General features: G+C 45.9%; 1 protein-coding gene across 1 annotated transcript in view; it reads left to right on the forward strand.

Moving 5' to 3' along the window:
- The window catches only part of LOC308334707 (steroid hormone receptor ERR2-like), a gene marked incomplete at its 3' end in the record, with an annotated part of 73,326 nt that overhangs the window by 48,909 nt on the left and 6,671 nt on the right, over window positions 1–17,746 (forward strand). The window contains exons 4-5 of the mRNA XM_080791511.1: window positions 888–998; window positions 1,824–1,985. Of these exons, the coding sequence (XP_080647637.1) occupies window positions 888–998; window positions 1,824–1,985 (273 nt within the window). The remainder of the gene's footprint in view (window positions 1–887; window positions 999–1,823; window positions 1,986–17,746) is intronic.

A 17,746-nucleotide genomic window follows, 5' to 3' on the forward strand; every position in this document is an offset into this window, starting at 1 on the left:
ACATGGAAAGCTGTGTTAGGAAGAGGGGGAGCTCTCGATTTAGCCTCCAATCTGCCAGGCATAAAATGATCTCACTGTGTTTGCTGGGAAGAACCAGCTCCCTCTGGGCATTGTGGGTAATTAGGTTAGTGGATAGTCGGTGTCAGGAAATTGAAAGACCGTTCCTAATCGGATTCTTTTGTCTTCCAGCAGGGGAATCAAAGGAATTTATACGAGTCACTGGGAGATCTCACACGACTCAATTCCACTCGGCCATGTAGAATCTGTTTGCTCTCCCCCCAACCCCCCTATATACGTGCAAACAAGTTTTAATGCGAGGGTGCAACGGGGCGCGCATGAAATGCATTTGATGTTGGCCGTGTCCTTTATCGCTGCCCTCCAGATAATCCCACACCTGTCCTGTGTTTGTATACTAATGAGATACTTTAACTCTGTCTGTGGTGAATAAAGTTATAGCTTATATTCTACGCCTATATGTACCTCTTTGTACGTCAATAGCAGAAAATTACAGATCTACAACAACCTCAGCACATCACGTTGCAACATGTTGTGAGCTTGTAGATCTGCTATGCTCACAGAATGTTCACCTGTTTTCTCAGAATGTTTCGCATAATATGACATGAAAGCTTCAATACGTTATTATGACAAAAATCTACAGGTGTGTACAGTCTACTCTAAAAGGCTGCTCACTGCCCGTTAGTATAAATATCATTTTGAATAATTTTGAATACTAAATGTAACCTGACTTCTAAAAGCTGCTCACTGCCCATTAGTATAAATATCATTTTGAATAATGTTGAATACTAAATGTATACCTGAATATTTCCTTATTGTGGCGGTTCTTCCTGTGGTAATTAAACTAACGACGTGATGATGATGTCATGCAGGTGTGCGTCTGGACCGGGTGAGGGGAGGACGACAGAAGTACAAGCGGAGGCTGGACGCAGAGAGCGGGGCGTACCTGGGTCTGTCTCTGCCGCCGCCAGCCAAGAAACCACGTAAGTGTCCCCCCAAAGTTTACTTTGTCTCTGACTATACCAAGAAACCACGTAAGTGTCCCCCCAAAGTTTACTTTGTCTCTGACTATACCAAGAAACCACGTAAGTGTCCCCCCAAAGTTTACTTTGTCTCTGACTATACCAAGAAACCACGTAAGTGTCCCCCCAAAGTTTACTTTGTCTCTGACTATACCAAGAAACCACGTAAGTGTCCCCCCAAAGTTTACTTTGTCTCTGACTATACCTGTCATAAAACATGGATTTTTTTAGATTTTTTATAAATTTATATTTTTATCCCACGATTTTGTAACCCATTTTTCACCCCTGTGTCAATCATCTAATGTGATCCTGGGCTCTACACACCCTCCACCAACCTAGTCCCCATATATGGGGGACATGGGGAGAGCAACGGACTTGAACTCATGCTTCCTTCATGCCTGAGTGTCCGAGTTGCTCCTTTACACCTGACAGGGGGGAGTTTCCCTGGTTGGACGTGTAGCGTGTGGAAGGAACACGTTATTCCATCCAGTTCCTTTCATCTAAATGGACCTGGTGGTCTGTAACTCTTGAGGGTTATTTATGAGGTCCTTGAAATTAAGAAGCTCTCTCTGTTTTCTCTCTCTCTCTCTGCCTCTCTCTCTCTCTCTCTCTCTCTCTCTCTCTCTCTCTCCCTCTCTCTGTCTCTCTCTCTCTCTCTCTGCCTCTCTCTCTCTCTCTCTCTCTCTCTCTCTCTCTCTCTCTCTCTCTCTCTCTCTCTGCCTCTCTCTCTCTCTCTCTCTCTCTCTCTCGCTCTCTCTCTCTCTCTCGGTCTCTCTCTCTCTGCAGTGACTAAGATCGTGTCCCACCTCCTGGTGGTGGAACCAGAGAAGATCTACGCCATGCCGGACCCCTCCATGCCCGACGGGGACATCAAGGCTCTGACCACGCTGTGCGACCTGGCCGACCGCGAGCTGGTGGTCATCATCGGATGGGCCAAACATATCCCAGGTACGTTCCGTTTTGTAACCCATTTTTCACCCCTGTGTCAATCATCTAATGTGATCCTGGGCTCTACACACCCTCCGCCAACCTATTCCCCATATATGGGGGACAAGGGGAGACCAACCTAGTCCCCATATATGGGGGACAAGGGGAGAGCAACCTAGTCCCCATATATGGGGGACAAGGGGAGACCAACCTAGTCCCCATATATGGGGGACAAGGGGAGACCAACCTAGTCCCCATATATGGGGGACAAGGGGAGAGCAACCTAGTCCCCATATATGGGGGACAAGGGGAGACCAGCCTAGTCCCCATATATGGGGGACAAGGGGAGAGCAACGGACTTGAACTCATGCTTCCTTCATGCCTGAGTGTCCAAGTGTCTCCTTTACACCTGACAGGGGGGAGTTTCCCTGGTTGGACGTAGCGCGTGGAAGGAACACGTTATTCCAACCAGTTCCTTTCCCCTCCATCAGGCGCCCCGGCTGGCCAGGGGGAGGCAGTTTATAGTGACCAGGATTACCGCATGTTTTTTTGTGAGGGTACCTACCCTATAGGGGACACGGGGAGAACATGTGAGGGTACCTACCCTAGGGGACACGGGGAGAACATGTGAGGGTACCTACCCTAGGGGACACGGGGAGAACATGTGAGGGTACCTACCCTAGGGGACACGGGGAGAACATGTGAGGGTATACCTACCCTATAGGGGACACGGGGAGAACATGCAAACTCCACACAGAAAGGCACTATATACTTTGTTGACTGGAGTCCCCCAGGGGTCTATTATTACTGGCCCAGTTTCCCTTTACACCAAATGATGTATCACAGAATAGAGTGTTGTAGATTGAGATGGACGGGGGAGTGACAACCTTGCTCGCTGTTGGTTTGCATATATGTGGTATGTGATTTAACCACACTATACACCATTGGCGAAAATCTGTTGTTTTCATTGAGCAGCAAGTCAACCAGCCTTTCTCTTGTGTTTATGACAACTCCTATACAAACAACAATTATACAATTTTACTTTATTTTAAATCATATTTTGGATGGCTCAGACATCAGGCTATACTGTCAGTCATTATGTATAAGCTCCACTGATACATTCATGTTATTTAGTGATTGTTTCACCTGACAAATATGACTATAGGTCATCAGTTCTTGTTTGTAATATAACCCACACAGTCGGTATGATGTCATTCTGCAATTAATTCTGTCAACATCGTAATGTACATTATGAGATACTGAGGCAGTTCTCAGACAGGTATATCTGCATCTCTCTCTCTCACTCTCACACTCGCACTCGCGCACACACACTCACACACACACACACACACACACACACACACACACACACACACACACACACACAGAGAGAGAAGAAAGAGAGGATAATTAACATCTGCTACTCATCTGCACCTAAGGGAGAAGCCAGTCCCATATTCTAAAAACTAATCAATAAAGAGCAGCTGAAACCTTTTGATTTGACTGTGTGTGACTGTGTGTGTCTGTGTGTGTGTGTGTGTGTGTGTGTGTGTGTGTGTGTGTGTGTGTGTGTGTGTGTGTGTGTGTGTGTGTGTGTGTGTGTGACTGTGTGTGTGTGTGTGTGTGTGTGTGTGTGTGTGTGTGTGTGTGCGTGTGTGTGTGTGTGTGTGTGTGTGTGTGCGTGCGTGGAGGAGGAGGGGTACGTGACACGCCCCTATGTCAATGTATTCCATTTCAAAGCCAGACTTACAGAAGGACAATCCTCTTACTTATACTTAAGGAGAACACATACTGTAGGGCCTGTGTGGTGGAATTGATTTATTTAGGGAAATACTGATGGATTTCTTCCCATCCGTCCGTCCGTGTTGACGAATGCTTAACCCATTCTGAACGGGAACCCATTGTGGTGTTAGCATCATGTTATGCTTTAGCTATTGAAAAATAGCAGATCTACAAGCTCATAGCGCGCCACCGAGTGGCGCGCTATGAGCTTGTAGGTCTGCTATTTTTTTTAAATCGAAGAACGACTGACATAGAAGACATTTTTTTAATCTGATCTCAGGTCAGAATGAAAACTGTCAGGATGTAGAAGACATTTTTAGAATCTGATCTCAGGTCAGAATGGGTTAAACACTTTGTTGTGCATTTATGCGTCAAACGAACAAAGGGCCGCCTCGCTGCATATTATTATTATATGTTGATTTCCTCGACTTCAAACTAAAACTAAAAATGTATCGTCGACTACCTTTTTTTCCCGCTGACGAAAACTAAATGGAAACTTAGATGAAAACTAAGCTATGATGACAAAAACTAAGACTAAATATAGGCAAGGCAAGGCAATTTTATTTATACAGCACCTTTCATACTCAAGGCAATTCAAAGTGCTTTACAGAATAAAAACAAACACAGAGTGCAACAGTGCACTTTAAAATGAATACAGATTATAGATAAAATATACTGACAATTTCGTCAACAAATAAAAACTAGACTAAAATGTTAGGAAGGGACTATAGTGCAGGACAAGAGATCCAGTATATGGTTGCATGCTGAAAATAGCCGATCTACAAGCTCACAACGCGTCGCACTGCGACACGTTGTGAGCTTGTAGATCGGCTATTTTCAGCAAATGTAAAAACAGTCATTACGACGCCATCAAGGCCCGCCAAAACACATTTTAGTCGAGTAAAATCTTATGATATTTAGTAGACTAAAACTAGACACGAAAACATTCCAGGTGACTAAAATGTGACTATTCAAGGAACTACTACTAAATTTTGCTGCAAAAAAACAACACTGGCCGTGGCATGCAAACGAGCTATAGATCTGACTGAAGGAAAGTATTAGTTTTTATTATTATTAGAGTATTATCTGTACTCCCAAAAAAGCACTATGTATCTAAGTCAGCGAGGTGCACGCTTAGTACATGCTTTGAAAAATGCTGTCTTTAGGTATAAACATTAAACAAGTCCATTTCTATTGCCTCTGTGGTGGAAAAAAACGATTTCTATTTTGGGGTTTGTTTTTGGAAAGCGTGTTCCTACTAAACCTTGCAATAAATGATTGCCTTTATCGTTGCTAAGAGCAGGTGGACCCCAGGATGAATTGCCATGCTTAGGCTTAGTGCTAATATAATGAGGATCTGAGTAAAGTAAAGTGTAAAGTGAAGCATATACAGTATGCCAGGGGCGGCGGTGGCTGAGCGGTAGAGTGGCCGGATGGTAACCGCAAGGTTGCCAGTTCGAACCCGGGCTCCCCCAGAGTTAGTGTCAAAGTGTCCTTGAGCAAGACTCTGAACCCCTGATCGCTCTCGATGTGCTGGTTGGTGCCTTGCATGGTTTCAGCCGCCATCGGTGTGTGAATGTTTGTGTGAATGTAATGCACAATCTATGTAAAGCGCCTTGGATAAAGGCGCTATATATAAATGCACCATTTACCATTTACAGTAGTACATTTACAGTAGTACAGCAGCCTCATTATTGGACCTTGCCGTATTTTCCCAGCTGGCCTGAACCCTGGGCCGCCGCGGAGCTCTCCCCGGGTCTGCGTTGGCCTCACCCATAACCACTGATCTGTGGTCAGATTTATATATACCTTTTTGACATCATAATTAATGCAACGTGACGCTGCAGGGTCGGGTGCACACCATGCCACTGATCTCAGACCTGTGGACTGAGCGCATGCAGGGCCTCCCAGGGCCGTGCCACAGGGGAGGTGTGTAGTCTGATTAGGAGATTAGGCTGTGTGTGTGCCCAGGGGAGGGAGGGAGGCAGGCTAGGCAGGCTATAGGCAGGCAGGCAGGCTAGGCAGGCTATAGGCACGCAGGCATGCAGGCAGGCAGGGCAGGCAAGGCAGGCTGGCTGGCAGGCAAGGCAGTCAAGGCAGGCAGGCAAGGCACCCACCCAGGCAGGCAGGCAGGGCAGGCAGGCAGGGCAAGCAGGCAGGCTGGCTGGCAGGCAGGCAAGGCACCCACCCAGGCAGGGCAGGCAGGCTCAGTGCTTGCTCAGCACGGTGCAGTTTACAGAGGAAGGAACAGGCTTTACTCTCTGGGACACGAGTAGAGGAGCATCACTGACCCAAATGCTGCACTTCCCTCACTGACCTCTTTTCAGTCTAAAGCTCTCTCAACAATGAGGAGGATGGATGTGTTACCTGGCCTTCTTTCTCTGTTTCTATCCTCCTCCTCCTCTTTTTTTTGTTCTTTTTGTGTAGATCTTGTCACTCAGAAGTACAGTAGGTGTATGTGTGTGTGTGGGGGGGAGGGGAAATCCAGTGTTACCCGTGAGGTCGGGACGCCCCATAAGACACGTGCGCTCACACATGCACATGCATTTGCGTGCACGTGCGCAACTCGACACACTATTAAAACATGCAGACATGTATGTATGTATAGACTATTTAGAAACAGGGTTTACAATTCTTAATCGTATCCATGAAAGTCAAAAAACATATATTTTTGCCCCCAAAAAATATTTTAGACGTGAGAAGTGGGCGGGTGGTGCTCCCTCCCACCCCAGTCCGCCCCCCCCCCCCCCCACCCCAACTCGACCCTGTACTTGTTCCAGTCTTTTTTTCCCCTCTACACCAAATCTCTTTTTGTGAAAATAGCTGATCTATAGTCTATACGACTGTATACACGTTGTGTTGGGACGGGTCGTGAGCTTTTAGATCAGCTATTTTTAGAATATGGATTCTAGGTTTTAGACTGAGGGAGGTGTGGTGGGGGGACGGGACAGGACAGGAGAGGACAGGACAGGACAGAGAGAGACAGAGACAGGAGGGGACAGGACAGGACAGGATAGGACAGGACAGAGAGAGGACAGGATAGGACACTCTGAGTCTACGTGAACATTTCAGTGTGTCTACTCTAACCAACCATTGATCAGAATCCACCTAAAACCCTAGAAGTGGTAAAAGGCAGAGCACAGAGAGAGAGAGAGAGAGAGACGCAGAGAGACATTAAATGTGGTTGGTGACACTCTGGGGACGCTTTACCCTCGGCCAGCGGGTCACGGTGTCACCGGGAGACGATTAAGACAAAAGGGGTCCCTGCAGTGGAACAGATCCACTCACTGCCATCACACTCATAACCCAGCGAGCTAATGGCTTTAACGATGGGGTAATAAGAGGCCATTAGCGGAGATCGCCCCCCATTAATGCATTCAGCGCGGGAGCCCCCTTTTGGTGTTTTTAACCCATTCTGACCTGAGATCAGATTCACACGAGGTTTCCACTGGACAACACACTGGTCTGATGAACCCATTCTGACCTGAGATCAGATTCTAAAAATGTCAGTCGCTCTTCGATTTTTCAAAAATAGCAGACCTACAAGCTCGTGGCGCGCTACGAGCTTGTAGATCTGCTATTTTTCAATAGCTAAAGCACAACATGATGCTAACACCAAAATGGGTTCCCGTTCAGAATGGGTTAAAAGCATTATGTTATAGCTTTAAGCTATTGAAAAATAGCAGATCTACAAGCTCGAGTGCCTGCGCTACGAGCTTGTACTGTAGGTCTGCAATTGTTTTGAAAAATCGTGAAAACGTTGGCGCAAATATTTTCAAAACGTTTTTTTTTTTAACTCAAATCTTTGCTTCTGAGGTGGGTCCCTCATGGAACTACATATTTTCAGATGGGGGGGGGTCGGTGGCCAATTACACAGAAATATTGAGCACCACTGAAACATGGAAGAAACATGGGTTTTTTCAGAAAACTGTCAGGATTTAGAAGTTTTTTGAAATGTTGAAGTCAGGTCAAAATGGGTTAATGCAGAAGTCCTTCAGCGCCCCAAACATTACAGACCAGGGCAGAGATATATGTATTGTTTCTGTGTTTGTTGTTCCACCACACATTGTTGTGTCAAGAAGCTGCATGTGTGACATTTAGCCTTATTAATGCACACTGACTCTAATCTAAAGTTCTATATTATATGCCGATTGATTGTACGGTGCAAGTGAAGTTATATTAAAGATATAATAAACACCGGTACTAACATAGCGTTCACCGCTGAACGCATCTTTTCATTTAAATACCAAATACTGTCGAATCTATTTTGTCAATGTGAACAAAAGAATTGGCAACAGTAAATGGTGCCATTTTCAGTCACCGGGAATCACTGATTTATATAGAGAAGATATTTTTTCATGTTGTTTTATTTGCAAAGAAAACTTGTTTGCCGGGTTGGGATGTTTCAACCTGAGGGAGGATGAGGATGTTTTTTCGCACGGCAGTTCTCATCATCGTCGATTTAACTTCATATGTAATTTGATGTAATTTGCGCCACACAAAAAACTATCTTGGCCTCCTGTGTGAACGCAGCTCGAAAATAGACCATTTACAAGAAGCTCACAACTCGTTGCATTGTGAAGTGCAGAATACAATACATTAGCCGAAACACTGACATCATGCCGTAAAACTCTTAGTGTTAATTTAACTCCAAAAGAGTTTACAAATGGAACCAAATGGACCGTAAAGAGTCCTCAGTTCAACGTGTTCATGTGGACGGCTGTGACTAAACGCTAGGCAGCCATTGAATGAATGCTACACTTTACTGTACCGTGTATGTCCAAAACTGTTACTTTTCAGGACATGGGAAAAAAAATAAAACCCCGAACAATGTACAGTAGTTGTGATTTAGTCACAACAAGCTCTTATTAATATACTTTTAATTGGTTGGATATTCTATAATGACCCACAGACAGACTTTAACCCATTCTGAACGGGAACCCATTGTGGTGTTAGCATCATGTCATGCTTTAGCTATTGAAAAATAGCAGATCTACAAGCTCATAGCGCGCCACCGAGTGGCGCGCTATGAGCTTGTAGATCTGCTATTTTTGAAAAATCGAAGAACGACTGACATTTTTTTAATCTGATCTCAGGTCAGAATGGGTTCATCAGACCAGTGTGTGTCCAGTGGAAACCTCGTATGAATCTGATCTCAGGTCAGAATGGGTTAACAACTTGACATCTGGAGATACAAGGTTCTGCCTGACGCGCTGACAGGAGATACAAGGTTTTCTGCCTGACGCGCTGACAGCGACGACATGCTAAGGAAGAATAATTGCGTGGTTGTGGACGGGGGTCGGAGGTGGCTGCTAATTTGTGCAGCTGCTAACACACACACACACACACACACACACCATGGAGGACACACACTCTCCCATGTGCTAACTTTTTTTGTACCACACTTTCTGTGTCAGCCGATACCAGATAATAATATTTATTGAAAAATATATATACTTATTTTATCTCATGTTGCTAATAGCAGACTCATCACGCAAATGTGCACTTGCAGTTTGGGGCTCCAACTCCAAAGCAAACTCCACATGTCCCAACATTTTTATTTATACCTGCCATAGTGTCGACCCCTTACCCCTGTGTCAGATCTGTGGTTAGACTGGCATAGTGTCAACCCCTTACCCCTGTGTCGGATCTGTGGTTAGACTGGCATAGTGTCAACCCCCTTATCCCTGTGTGGGATCTGTGGTTAGACTGGCATAGTGTCGACCCCCTTACCCCTGTGTGGGATCACTGGTTAGACTGGCATAGTGTCAACCCCTTACCCCTGTGTGGGATCACTGGTTAGACTGGCATAGTGTCAACCCCCTTACCCCTGTGTGGGATCTGTGGTTAGACTGGCATAGTGTCGACCCCTTACCCCTGTGTCAGATCTGTGGTTAGACTGGCATAGTGTCAACGCCTTATTAGTACCCTGTGTGGGATCTGTGGTTAGACTGGCATAGTGTCAACCCCCTTACCCCTGTGTGGGATCTGTGGTTAGACTGGCATAGTGTCAACCCCCTTACCCCTGTGTCTGATCTGTGGTTAGACTGGCATAGTGTCAACCCCTTACCCCTGTGTCTGATCTGTGGTTAGACTGGCATAGTGTCAACCCCTTACCCCTGTGTCTGATCTGTGGTTAGACTTAGTGTCAACCCCTTATACCCCTGTGTCAGGTCGCTGGTTAGACTGGCATAGTGTCAACCCCTTACCCCTGTGTTGGATCAGTGGTTAGACTGGCATAGTGTCAACCCCTTACCCCTGTGTCAGATCTGTGGTTAGACTGGCATAGTGTCGAACCCTTACCCCTGTGTAGGATCTGTGGTTAGACTGGCATAGTGTCAACCCCTTACCCCTGTGTTGGATCAGTGGTTAGACTGGCATAGTGTCAACCCCTTACCCCTGTGTTGGATCAGTGGTTAGACTGGCATAGTGTCGACCCCTTACCCCTGTGTTGGATCAGTGGTTAGACTGGCATAGTGTCAACCCCTTACCCCTGTGTGGGATCTGTGGTTAGACTGGCATAGTGTCAACCCCTTATACCCCTGTGTGGGATCTGTGGTTAGACTGGCATAGTGTCAACCCCTTACCCCTGTGTCAGGTCGCTGGTTAGACTGGCATAGTGTCAACGCCTTATTAGTACCCTGTGTGGGATCTGTGGTTAGACTGGCATAGTGTCAACCCCCTTACCCCTGTGTGGGATCTGTGGTTAGACTGGCATAGTGTCAACCCCCTTACCCCTGTGTCTGATCTGTGGTTAGACTGGCATAGTGTCAACCCCTTACCCCTGTGTCTGATCTGTGGTTAGACTGGCATAGTGTCAACCCCCTTACCCCTGTGTCTGATCTGTGGTTAGACTGGCATAGTGTCAACCCCTTACCCCTGTGTCAGATCTGTGGTTAGACTGGCATAGTGTCAACCCCCTTACCCCTGTGTTGGATCAGTGGTTAGACTGGCATAGTGTCAACCCCTTACCCCTGTGTGGGATCTGTGGTTAGACTGGCATAGTGTCAACCCCTTATACCCCTGTGTCAGGTCGCTGGTTAGACTGGCATAGTGTCAACGCCTTATTACCCCTGTGTCAGATCTGTGGTTAGACTGGCATATTCACCGATATGACCCGATATGACCCAAAAGGGCCGATATATACCGATACTTTACCGAAACCGATACAGTATCCGGACATCTCTACTATAACTAAGTTAGCCCCATTATACATACTACAGAATCCTGACAGTTTTCTGGAGAAAAAAAAGGATGTTTCTATAGCAGCTGGTTGTCAAACTTGAGTTTAAATTCCTTATACTCGCACTTCGGGAGGTGTATATACAGTAGTTGTTCCAGACTCTATACATAATTATATAGCATTCAGAGACTGTGGAATATATAGTTGTCTGACGACGCGAGACGACCCACTACCCAGTAATACCCACGTCGACACGCTGGGGCCGTGGTGGCAGTCTGCGTCCTCTGATGTTTTATCCCATTCTGAACGGGAAGCCCTTTTGGTGTTATAGCTTTATGTTATGCTTTAGCTATTGAAAAATAGCAGATCTACAAGCTCATAACGCGCCACCGAGTGGCGCGCTACGAGCTTGTAGGTCTTGTATTTTTGGAAAAAATCGAAGAACCACTGACATAGAAACATAGCTTTTTCAGAAAACTGTCAGGATGTATAGAAGACATAATTTTTTTAAATCTGATCTCAGGTCAGAATGGGTTATGTTCTGCGCATGGCTCGCTTCGTCTTGGATCCCCTCTCTCTCTTTCTCTCCTGATTTGCTTCTGTCACTCACTCTCTCTGACACACACACGCACGTGTGCGCACACACCACACATGCACGCACGCACACGCACGCACGCACACGCACACACACTCTCTCTATACCTCTGTATCGCTCACATGCACTCTCTTCCTTGTTCCCTGGCTCCCCAGGCTCCCCCCCCTCCCCTCCCTCCCCTCCCTCCCTCCCCTCCCTCTCCTATACAAGGCCCTCTAGTCTCATTATTACCTCTGTCTTTTTATTAGGCCCATTAGGGCTCTTAGGAGGGCTGTAATGATATTAAATGAATAGAGAGTGAACTGCTGTCTGTTTTAGAACCGCCGGGCCTCTCAATGACAGCTTCAAGCTTCACCGCCAGCCACTCACTCAGTCACTCCATTGTGCTGAATAGTGGTCGAATTATTTACCTGCTTTATATCCCGGAGAGCGTTTGTTATACGTGAGCTTAATTCTTCTGTTCTGCAGCTGAACCACTGACTATATCACCCTGGAAGGAACCCACCGAAAAGAAAAATCTAAATCTTTTCAAAAAGCCATCTTTAAACATTTTCCCACAATCGTTCAAAAGTGTAGAGTAGGAGAGTATCGACACGGTTTGAACTCGTCGTAACGCAAAGCAGGTGCCTATGGGCTATAGTTCCACACATTGCTCCTATGGCTGGAACTATCGCATTGAGACAAAGGGGGTGCCTATGGGCTATAGTTCCACACATTGCTCCTATGGCTGGAACTATCGCATTGAGACAAAGGGGGTGCCTATGGGCTATAGTTCCACACATTGCTCCTATGGATGGAACTATCCCATTGAGACAAAGTGGGTGCCTGTGGGCTATAGTTCCACACATTGCTCCTATGGCTGGAACTATCCCATTGAGACAAAGTGCGTGCCTATGGGCTATAGTTCCAAACATTGCTCCTATGGCTGGAACTATCCCATTGAGACAAAGTGCGTGCCTATGGGCTATAGTTCCAAACATTGCTCCTATGGATGGAACTATCCCATTGAGACAAAGTGCGTGCCTATGGGCTATAGTTCCAAACATTGCTCCTATGGATGGAACTATCCCATTGAGACAAAGCGGGTGCCTATGGGCTATAGTTCCAAACATTGCTCCTATGGATGGAACTATCGCATTGAGACAAAGGGGGTGCCTATGGTGGGCTATAGTTCCAAACATTGCTCCTATGGATGGAACTATCGCATTGAGACAAAGGGGGTGCCTATGGTGGGCTATAGTTCCAAACATTGCTCCTATGGCAGGAACTATCCCATTGAGACAAAGTGGGTGCCTATGGGCTATAGTAAGAGAGTGGTGACACTATAGCGTTGACTCCCATTGTAACAATGGGAATGTGGAAGTGCTCATTCTATCTCAATGGGATAGTTCCTGCCATAGGAGCAATGTTTGGAACTATAGCCCATAGGCACCCACTGTGTCTCAATGGGATAGTTCCTGCCATAGGAGCAATGTTTGGAACTATATTACGCAAATCGTGTCCCGTGGTGAGCTTATAAGTAGTATAAAATGGGGCTTCGGTAGGTCAAACTGCCCATCATTAGTAGGCTACATACAGTATCTTTAAGGCCACAAAAACACGGTTTACATTAAAGCATTGATGTCATATCTCCTATAATATCTATGATCAGTGATCACATTGATTGCATGTTCTGTACAATACATACTGTAAAACACCGTTCACTTTATGTGCTGCAGAATTCATGCAGATCTACATCCAGGGGTTTCAAGCACAGGAAAAAGACGCTCTGCTAATTCCATTAATTTCCTTTGGGTGCAGATCAGGAAAACCTTTTTTTCCCCAGCTTTTATTTATTTATTTTTCTTTTTCTTTTTGTCACCTGGAGCAAAAAGGGGAACAGGCAGGAGACAGAGATATAGGCGTTCTGTTCAGGAGACACAGATATAGGCATTCTGCACCGTTTGCTCGATATTGTGTCATGTTTGGTCAAACGGCAGGAAATCACTGCAGTGAAATATTGATATTTCATCAGGGGGAGAATCACCCTCCACACGTCTCTCTCTCACACACACACACACACACACACACACACACACACACACACACACACACACACACACACACACACAGACACACACACACGTCTCACACACACACACACACACACAGACACACACACACGTCTCACACACACACACACAGACACACACACACGTCTCTCACACACACACACACACACACACACACACACAAACACACACACACACACACGTCTCCGGTACCGCAGACACGCTTGTGAGGTACCGCCAGACGGCCGGCAGCCCCCAGGGAGCCAGGAAGATGTACTCGCATGTTTTTTACTTAAGTATAAGAATAGAATTATCACACTGTAGAAATATATACTGCTACAAGTGCAGGCCCTGAGCAAGTACCTTGTAACTAAAGCGCTGTCAGATAATCTTTGTAGTGGAGTAGTAGTAGTAGTGTAAAGTTAAACCAGAATGACTCAGTCATGGCCGGGTGGCTGCCAGTGCAGCGGTCAGGGAACCTAGAGGCTGCTGAGCCAGCCTGACGGCGTGTCGCGGGTTCGACTCCTGATCCCGACGACCTTTACAGCGTGTCACTCCCCCCTCCATCTCTCTCCCCATTTCCTGTCACCATACTGTACACTATCCAAAAAAAAAAATATCTTAAAACAAGAATGACTCGGTCATAATTGCCAGGTGCAGAGTATCGTTTTGTTTTTTTTATGCCGTCAGACTATGGGTTTTTATGGGTAAGTCTCCCATTGGCTTGGAGAGGCAGCCAATCATGAAAGGGTGTCCACTAAGGTCGTCAGTCCGTACGGCCGCTATAGTAGAGAAGTAGAGAAGTAACAAATGTACTCCAGGCACTTTGGCAAAATATATAAATACTCAAGTGAAGTAAATGCACTTTGTTAATTCCCACCCACTGCCAGGAAGTCTCTGTATCACTTCAGGAGATTGGAAACAACAGAGACGGTTGAACTTTGTGACAGATGCAGCTGTTGGACATGTCTTTACTGACGACGTTTCACTGTAAATGCACCCTAAATGCCTAAATCACTCACAAAATGTCTACGCATAATAAGCGACACGGAATACAATGTATATTAATTTCCAATGGCGTGATGCTGTGTGTGTGTGTGTGTGTGTGTGTGTGTGTGTGTGTGTGTGTGTGTGTGTGTGTGTGTGTGTGTGTGTGTGTGTGTGTGTGTGTGTGTGTGTGTGTGTGTGTGTGTGTGTGTGTGTGTGTGCTTCCCCACCATCCCCCTGCTAAACATGTACCGGATGTCCTCCATCAACTGTCTGTTTGTCAGATCTGACGCCTAGATCGATCTCCCCCCCCCCCTCCCCTCTCCCCCCCTTTCGCATTTGGTGGGCTGATTACAATCTACTAATCAATGACACCCTATAGCACTCTCTCTCTCTCTCTCTCTCTCTCTCTCTCTCTCTCTCTCTCTCTCTCTCTCTCTCTCTCTCTCTCTCTCATTCACTCACTCCCTCTCGTTTTCGTTCGTTTGCTTGATAACAGTCGTTGTGTTGGGGGGGGGGGCATGGAGGGGGGGGGGGTACGGGGGGGACACTCTTATTACCGCGGTCCTCTCCTGTCCGTGTAACCTCAGATTTGAATGCCAGATTTGTATACTTTATATACTTGGAATGGGGTGTCGGTCGCGCACACGGAAAATAGCCGATATGCAAGCTCACTGTATACTGTATATAGCTCAGACCACGTGGCGCTGCAATGCGTTGTGAACCTGTAGATCGGCTCATTTTCTTTTTGGGGGGGTGGTGGGGGGGGGGGGGACACCGACTGCCTGCCTGTGCGACTAACTAACTATAAATCAGGCGTTAAACGAGCGGTGACTTCCTTCAAGGTTCCTGGTCGATATCGCCCCAATCACCTTCTCTATTCAGTGTATATCGAGAGGTGAAAGGCATTGTGGAGCTTGAAGTCCTTTCAGACGCCTGTCTGTTTGACGTGGCGTTGGTGGGGGGGGGGGGGGGGGGGGGGTGTTGATGACGGGATGACCTCTCTCTCTCTCTCTCTCTCTCTCTCTCTCTCTCTCTCTCTCCATAAAGGTATTGTTTTGTTTTGATTTAGTCGACTAAAATGTGTTTTGGCAGTTCTTGGTGCCGTCGTAATGACTGTTTTTACACTCGTTTTTACTTTGACGAAATTGTCAGTATATTTAGTCTTAGTTTTAGTCATCATAGCTTAGTTTTCATTTAGTTTCCATTTAGTTTTCGTCAGTGAAAAAAGGTTTAGTCGACGTCTTAGTTTTAGTCGAGGAAATCAACACTGGTCTGGCTCCATGTGTACAGTATATACACTCTCAGAGTTAAATAAACACCCCTGAGAGGGACTCAGGGACCCCCGGTCTACACTGAAGGTCCTGCATGGCCAAACGGAGGGTCCTTGAATGAGGACGAGCGACCCGGGGGTCTGCGTGGTGGATGTGGATCCATAGCAGCAGAGAGAGAGACCCGGGGGTCTGCGTGGTGGATGTGGATCCAGAGCAGCACTGCCTGTTGACAGGGAGAGCTCCCAGCAGCCCAGCAGGAGTCATGTTTCAAAGGCTTTGACCCGCTGATTTATGTCACTCCCTAAACTAAAGCCACTGTTTCAACGCCGGTCCGGAGCCCCGACCCGTGGGTCCCAAATGGTCCCTTAGGCAGGCCTCCACCGGGGCGCGTTGCGTCTTCCGTCACGTGCGTCAAAAAAACGAACCGGGGCAATTTTAATGGTGACGGAGACGCGACGCAACGCGGGGCAGTGGAGCCACCCTTCATTGATTAAAAAAGGGAACATTCTGTGACGGTGACGGAGACCCGACGCTGACGCGCCCGGTGGAGCCCCGGTGTTTACTGACCTCAGTCCTTCTCTCTGAGTGGACTGATTGACCTAGAACCACTATCTGCCACTGACCCACTGGTTGTGAGTGCACTATACCGGCCCGGGGTGGGTCCAATTTGTGTTCTGGAGTTACGTGGATTACAGACGTATGGAGTTCTGTGTCAGGCATGCCCAAATATGGAGAGAAAAAAAACCTTTTGCATTGATGGATTTTGAAAATATTCAGGAATTGACTTCAAAACTGCCATGCCTGCAGGCAGCGAGCACAAGACAAGACATTTGATGCTGATTAGTTTAGTGGATTGTGACGCACGCACGCACACACACACACACACACACACACACACACACACACACACACACACACACTCTCCCTGGAACAACATATTTTAAGATTGGGGTCCACAACTAATTACATATTATTCCGGGGCTCCTTGACATGAAATAGCTTGAGAACCACTGACAATTTACAATTTACAATGTAGGCATTTATCAGACGCTCTTAATCCAGAGCGACTTACATTAAGCAAGAACACAAAGCATGGGAATACATCACATAATAACATTTATCATGAAACATGCGTAAGCTAAGAAAGTAACAGTGGAATATCTATAATGAAACTATACATATAAGCTATACATCTATACTACTATGATATACATTATGTACTATGACGTGCTATGACTACATACAATGCACTTATGCTGTTTACATAACATGCTATAAGTCTGTATCAAATGCTATCTAAGTCTACAGAATTGCTATAAAACACAGGTTCTTCTGATGATTTAGAAATAATACTTCATGGTATAGAATCTGTTCTCAGGCCTAAATGGGTCCAAACCCCTCTATAAAAGGGGCTTATAAGAGTAGCACAATGTAACGTAAAACATCTTTCCGTCCACTTTCATATTTCTAACGTAACACTAACTTCTTTGCGTCCACTATACATATTTCTAACGTAATACTAACATCTTTCCGTCCACTTCATATTTCTAACGTAATACTAACATCTGTGCCTGTATTTAAGTCACTTTTGAAAAATCAGCTTTACACAGAATGTTTTTTTCCCTTTATATAGGAGATTGCTCATTTTTAACTGCTGCTATATGTTGGCTTCTTTTCTTTATGTTTCTAGTTTTTAAACTGCCCTTGATTATGATTTGCCATATTATGTTTGTGTTTTTTAACCTTGTACTGTACAGCACTTTGGAACCTTGCTCTGAAAGGTGCTACATAAATAAAGTTCATTATCATTTCCGTCCACTTCATATTTCCAACGTAATACTAATTATCTTTCCGTCCACTTTCATATTTCTAACGTAATACTAACATCTTTCCGTCCACTTCATATTCCT

The sequence above is a fragment of the Protomyctophum bolini genome (genome assembly GCF_963924005.1).
Source record: "Protomyctophum bolini genome assembly, chromosome: 19".
Classification (NCBI taxonomy): Eukaryota; Metazoa; Chordata; class Actinopteri; order Myctophiformes; family Myctophidae; genus Protomyctophum; species Protomyctophum bolini.